Here is a 6820-nt window from a genome sequence, read left to right on the forward strand (position 1 = left end):
AAGCCTCAGATCCCACATTGCTGTGGCTGTGGTATAGGCCAGCCGCTGTAGCTCCGATTCAGTCCCTAGCCTGGGACCTTCCATATGCCACGGGTGACAGCCTAAAAAGCCAAAAAAAGAAAAGAAGTAATGTATGCAAAATGCCCAGCAGGGGCTCAATAAATGGTATCATTACTATCCTAAGTATATATAAAGCTAAATGAAACCTTAGGAACCTGCAGGAGAAACTAAGTCATAGCACATGGGTGACTCTCAGGCCACCTGCCAAATCCTATGCCTCCTTCTGAGCCCCAAATACCGTTGCCTGCTCTCCTTTAACTTGACCTATCTCCTAACGCTCGTTTCCGTCCACCTTAAGCTCGAGTCCGTTATTTCTTTTTTTTTGTTTGTTTTTTGTTTTTTGTCTTTTGTTGTTGTTGTTGTTGTTGTTGTTGTTATTGTTGCTATTTCTTGGGCCGCTCCCGAGGCATATGGAGATTCCCAGGCTAGGGGTTGAATCGGAGCTGTAGCCACCGGCCTACGCCAGAGCCACAGCAACGCGGGATCCGAGCTGCGTCTGCAACCTACACCACAGCTCACGGCAACGCCGGATCGTTAACCCACTGAGCAAGGGCAGGGATCGAACCCGCAACCTCATGGTTCCTAGTCGGATTCGTTAACCACTGCGCCACGACGGGAACTCCTGAGTCCGTTATTTCTCATCTTATTTCTCTCTTTTGTTCATCCCAATCCCATGTCCTAAAGACAGTGTTGGTGAGATGAGGTCCAGTGACCACGGCGGTCATCAGCAAAGTCCCTCCTGGATTATCCGTGTGGCAGACGGGGAACACACGCTGGGTGAGTGAAGGCAGAAAGGACTCATCTCAGACACCCAAGCAGAAGCAGCCACAGCAGAGGCGAGGGCCTGCCTCCCGGGAGCCCGAGAGGCAACCACCTCTAGGGAGAAAGCACCACTGAAAGCTAAGGCAGGAGCTTGTCCCCACTGGATGTGTCCAGAAAGAGAACTCTGGCCATCAAGAGGACACCCCACAGAAGGGACACACAATAGGATGCTGTTTTCACATTCGCTTTCCCAAAAAGCTAATGAAGACGAGAATGGAATGCGGAGGAACGGAAGTGAAGGAGTAACGCTGAAACCCTTGGGGAGTGGAATTAGTAGATCTCGTGACTGACTGGCAGGAGGAGGTGAGAGGAAGCACAGTTTGGGGTGTCCATCTGAGATCTTCTATTTTTCTATCAGAGGAATATAAACAACCAGTTTGGGCTACATTAGTGTGTCCGAAGTGCTTTCAGAATACTCAGAGTGAGATGTCTAGGAAGTATGTGGCGATATAAAATCAACTGATTTGGGGAGTTCCCGTCGTGGCACTGTGGAAACAATCAGATGAGGATCCATGAGGTTTCAGGTTCGATCCCTGGCTTCGCTCAGTGGATTAAAGGATCTGGTGTTGCCAGGAGCTGTGGTGTAGGTCACAGACGCAGCTCAGATCTGGCGTGGCTGTGGCTGTGCTGTAGACCAGTGGCTGCAGAGACCCCTAGCCTGGGAACCTCCATATGCCTCAGGTGCAGCCCTAAAAAGACAAAAGACAAAAAAATAAAATAAACTGATTTTGGAGTTCTCTTGTGGTTCCTCAGGTTAAGGACCCAGTGCTGTCACTGCAGCAGCTAAGGTCTCCGGTTTGGAGCAGCTCTGATCCCCAACCAGAGAATTCCACAAGCCGAAGATGTGGCCAAAAAAATTTAAAAATAACTAAGTAACCAAATAAAATTTGGGGAGGAAGAAGTTGCGGGGCTAGACGAGAACACTGCTGCCTTCAAATCTAGCAGCCACATTAAAATAGTAAGGAAAAACAGGTGAAAGTAATTTTGCTAATATGTTTTTATTTAACCCAAAATATCCAAAAAGCAAGGGGATCCCAAAGATCAAGAAAGTGCACTCCTTAAAAAAACAATTTAGGGAGTTCCCGTTATGGCGCAGCGGAAACGAATTCGACTAGGAACTGTGAGGATGTGGGTTCAATCCCTGGTTTCGCTCAGTGGGTTGGGGATCCCATTTGCCACGAGCTGTGTGTAGTGCAGGTTGCAGGCGTGGCTCAGATCTGGCGTTGCTGTGGCTGTGGCATAGGCTGGCAGGCAGCTGTAGCTCTGAAAGGACCCCTGGCCTGGGAACTTCCATATGAGGAAGTACGGCCCTAAAAAGCAAAAAAAAAAAAAAAGTAAACCAGCTATAATGGAAAAAAATAAAAATCATTATATATTTTTTTAAAAAGGCAACTTAGGTTTGATTAGGTCATACAGGTGACAATACACACAGTACTCACAGTTTCTGGACAGGATGCCGGCCTCGGTCCCTCCGTACCCTGCGCCCAAATGCTCTCTGTCACAAATGCTATGTGCTCTGCTTCAAGTATGAAAGGAGAAACCAGAAAGAGCGCCCATTTGTTCAAGTCATCAATGGACTGGAAAGGGGGAAAGAAACACAAAGAGAGAAGATTTAATGTGACTCCAGAGGACAACTGCCACTTATCTCAACCTCCAGGGCATCTCTGTCTCTGTCATTCCAGGTGGCAGCTAAATAAGGTCACAGGCTACTCTCCTTGAAACCACATTAACCCTGCATTTCTTGTGTTGAACTGTGACTATTTAAACAGCTGCACATCCCTCGGGGACTCATGGCAGCTTCAACATCTGTAGGTATTTGTAATCAAGCGATTAATTCTGAAACTTATTCCCACCATTCCTTACTGCTGAGAGCATGTCGCAGCTTTCCAAATTATAACTTGGAAGCACATTTAAAGATGCAGCGGCTGAGAAGTGTGAGCCGGTCAGCAGATGCCTGTGGAGCTGCTCTTTCATTTCCTGCAGCCCTTACAGCATCAAGACTGGTTAGCAGATTGCTTGTGTCCAGTTATCTCTGCCCTCTTAGCGAAATCTATCTTAAAGGACCATGCATTCATCCTAAAAGGCTTTCCACCTGCTAAAAACAAGGCACATCCAGAGCAGAAAAAGCTGAAAACTAGGACTGCAGGTGAGAGCTATCTCACCACCACCACCACTCCCCCAAAAAAACATTTGGGTCAAGCTCCTGAGTATTGCTTATCAATTCAAATTTCCATTTGTTGGGAAGATCAGAGGGTGTTTTCAGGCCCGCTAACCTGGCACAAAGCAGAAGCTTAATAAATATCGGTTGAACTAATTAATGCATGAAAATGTAAGAGAGAAAAAAAAAAAAAAAACCTCCTTCTATAGATAAACATAATTATCAAAATAATAGTTAAAAACAAAAACATGAGTTCCCATTATGGCTCAGCAGTAATGAACCCGACTAGTATACATGAGGACATGGGTTTGATCCCTGGCCTCGCTCAGTGGGTTAAGGACCCAGCACTGCTGTGAGCTACAGTGTATGTTGCAGACACAGCTTGGCTGTGGCTGTGGTGTAGGCTGGCAGCTGCAGCTTTGATTTGACCCCTAGCCTGGGAACTTCCATATGCCACAGGCGCAGCTCTAAATAAATAAATAAATAAATAAATAAATAAATAAATAATAAAAAAAATATGGAGACAGCAAAGGCAAAAATTCAGTTCTACAAAGATACTTCATGGAGTTCCTGTCGTGGCTCAGTGGTTAATGAATCCAACTAGGAACCATGAGGTTGCAGGTTTGATCCCCAGCCTTGCTCCGTGGGTTAAGGATCCAGTGTTGCCGTGAGCTGTGGTGTAGGTCGCAGATGCGGCTCGGATCCCGCGTTGCTGTGGCTCTGGCATAGGCCAGTGGCTACAGCTCCGATTCGACTCCTGGCCTGGGAACCTCCATTTGCCGCGAGAATGGCCCTAGAAAGGCAAAAATATATGTATATACAAAGATACTTCAGTCCAGGTAGACTGACCAAACAAATTGAGGCAGGAGGTAGATGGGCTCCAGGATAGACATTGGCAAGTAGCCTCTTATTACACTTCCTGAGGCAGGAGATAGGTGGGCTTCAGAGCAAACATTTACAACCAGCCACATCCATCTATACCATAAGATAGAAATTAACAACAGGCACAAGGCAAATAACTGGTACTTGTCTTCTGTGAACGGGCTAAACAATGGTACTGACAGAATCAAGAGGGGCTGAGCCCTGCCTGGGCAGAAGAACAAAGACGTCACATAGTCCCCGTCTTCAGGGTCAAGGAGACCCCAACTGCACGTGCGCAGGGAGACCCCTCTGGGTCAGAAAGGGAGGGGGTGCCGGCCCTAAGTTTGGAAACCTTCCTGCCATCTTGGAATCTGGAATCCATCTTGGCCAAAAGATGTGCACACAGATGGGGAAGCGGCCCTGGGGCTGGTCAGGTGTGAAAGATAAACAACTGGCTAAACGAAGACAAAGACCTGGAAGAACTACCCCACGCAAATGGTGTAAGTCACCTCTCTGCCTTGCTCCTCATTCAGGGGGACGCCTGCCCCCTCACTCCTTTGGGTGTATATTCCTGCTTTACTCTGCCTTAGATATATAGATTACCTCTCTGTATTTCTATGCTCTCTCACACGTTGTACTGTGTTTCTAATAAACTTTATACCTGTTTTCATAGTCTTTGCCTCCTTGAATCATTCTTACTTTCAACAGGGGGCAAGAATCAGGGCAATTCTACTTCTAGCCTCCAGCTAGTCTAGTGGCTAGGGTTCCTGCTTTTCATCCAGGCTTGCCCAGGTTCAATTCCTGAGCAGAGAATTAAGATCTCGCTTAAAACCATCACTCACTGCTGTCTCTTCACAATCAAAATCATAAGCCTCACAGTATTTAAAACCTTAAAATAACAGTAGCTAATCGCAAATAGGCTTTCCAATTGTAGGTAGGCCTCAAACATGGCAGCTTAAACTCAACCTCTAAACACTCCTTTATTCATTGAAATATTGAGTGACAGTTACAGGTCAAGCTTCTAAGCTAAACTGATATCGTTCGTAAGGAGAAAAAGATAAAAACTGGAAATACATGATTTAAAGTCTATTGAGGACACTGGAGTTCTCTTGTGGCACCTTGGGTTAAGGATCCAGTGCTATCACTGCAGTGGCTCTCATCACTGTATGGTGCAGGTTTGATCCCTGGCCCGGGAACTGCCACATGGCTCAAGCAGGGCCAAAAAATTCAAAAATAAACCCTATGAGGACACAGAGCTGGCTGGTCCCATCTAGTCTGGAAACTAGGGAACATCTCTGAGACAGTGACTTCTAGGCAAAGCTCTGGGGTGAGACAAAGTCAGCTGTGCGTGGGTACAACCACTATGGAAAACAGTATGGAGGTACCTCAGAAAGCTAAATCTAGAACTACCATATGATCCAGCAATCCCACTCGTGAGCATATATCCAGATGAAACTTTCATTGAAAGAGATACATGCACCCCTATATTCACTGCAGCACCATTCACCATAGTCAAGACATAGAAAAAAACCTAAAAGTCCATTGACAGACTGGATAAAGAAGATGTGGTATATAGACACAACGGAATACTACTCAGTCATAAAAAAGAACAGGAGTTCCCATCATGGCGCAGCAGAAATGAATCCGACTAGGAACCATGAGGTTATGGCTTCGATCCCTGGCCTCCCTCAGTGGATTAGGGATCCAGCATTGTCGTGAGCTGTGGTGTAGGTCACAGACACAGCTTGGATCTGGTGTTGCTGTGGCTCTGATGTAGGCCGGCAGCTACAACTCCAATTGGACCCCTAGCCTGGGAACCTCCTATGCCTCAAGTGCTGCCCTAAAAGTACAAAAGGCAAAAAAAAAAAAAAAAGAAAGAAAGAAAGAAAAAGATACATGCACCCCCATGTTCACTGCAGCACTATTCACCATAGCCAAGACATGGAAACAACCTAAAAGTCCAACAACAGATGAATGGATAAAGACACGACAGAATACTACTCAGTCATAAAAAAGAACAAAATAACGCCATCTGTAGCAACATGGATGGAACTAGAGACTCTCATATACTAAGGGAAGTAAGTTAGAAAGAAAAAGACAAATACCATATGATATCACTTATATCTGGAATCTAATATATGGCACAAATGAACCTTTCCACAGAAAAGGAACTCAGGGACTTGGAGAACAGACTTGTGGTTCCCAGGGTAGGGGGAAGTGGGATTGACTGGGAGTTTGGGGTAAATAGATGCAAACTCTTGTATTTGGAGTGGGATGAGCAATGAGATCGTGCTGTACAACATAGGAACTATACCTAGTCACTTGCAATACGATGGAGAATAATATGTGGAAAAGAATATGAATATATATATACATGTACAACCAGGTCACTTTGTTGTACAGTGGAAATTGACAGAACACTCTAAATCAATAGTAATGGAAAAAATAAAAATCTTTTTTTTTTTGTCTTTTTAGGGCTGCACCCGCGGCACATGGAGGTTCCCAGGCTAGGGGTCCAATTGGAGCTGTTGCTGCCGGCCTACACCAAAGCCATAGCAACACCGGATCCGAGCTGTGTCTGTGACCTACACCACAGCTCGTGGCAATGCCAGAACATTAACCCACTGAGCGAGGCCAGGGATCAAACCCGCAACCTTATGGTTCCTAGTTGGATTCATTTCTGCTGCACCACAATGGGAACTCCTGTTCTTTTTTATGACTGAATATTATTCCATTGTGTCTATATACCATATCTTCTTAATCCATTCATCTGTCGAGGGACTCTAGTGGAAAAAATTAAAATCTTAAAAAAAAAAGAAAAGAAAAGAAAAGTTAACTGTGCGAAGAGCAGGAGCACATCAAGTTACAAAATCCCTAAAAGCTCAATGCTGGTTTGGCCCAGATGCCCCTACACCCAGC

The 6820-nt window shown here is 45.5% G+C and overlaps 1 protein-coding gene and 1 long non-coding RNA gene across 10 annotated transcripts in view; one reads left to right on the forward strand and one right to left on the reverse strand.

Moving 5' to 3' along the window:
* Positions 1 to 6820, reverse strand: part of HLCS (holocarboxylase synthetase) — a 212541-nt gene that overhangs the window by 192922 nt on the left and 12799 nt on the right. For all 9 annotated transcript variants that reach the window (XR_014825174.1, XR_014825175.1, XR_014825176.1 and 6 more), the window contains exon 2: positions 2322 to 2459. Coding sequence is in view for 2 of the 9 variants with exons in the window: in XM_013982582.3 (XP_013838036.3) it covers positions 2322 to 2459 (138 nt within the window). In the remaining 7 variants the exon portion in view is untranslated. The remainder of the gene's footprint in view (positions 1 to 2321; positions 2460 to 6820) is intronic.
* The window catches only part of LOC146397887 (uncharacterized), a 419652-nt gene that overhangs the window by 71934 nt on the left and 340898 nt on the right, over positions 1 to 6820 (forward strand). The gene's annotated exons all lie outside the window — the stretch shown is intronic.

Source organism: Sus scrofa, chromosome 13 (genome assembly GCF_054392235.1).
Source record: "Sus scrofa isolate SSC_HxYL_T2T_F1_AM1 chromosome 13, Sscrofa_HxYL_maternal_Yorkshire_Landrace_v2.0, whole genome shotgun sequence".
Lineage (NCBI taxonomy): Eukaryota > Metazoa > Chordata > Mammalia > Artiodactyla > Suidae > Sus > Sus scrofa.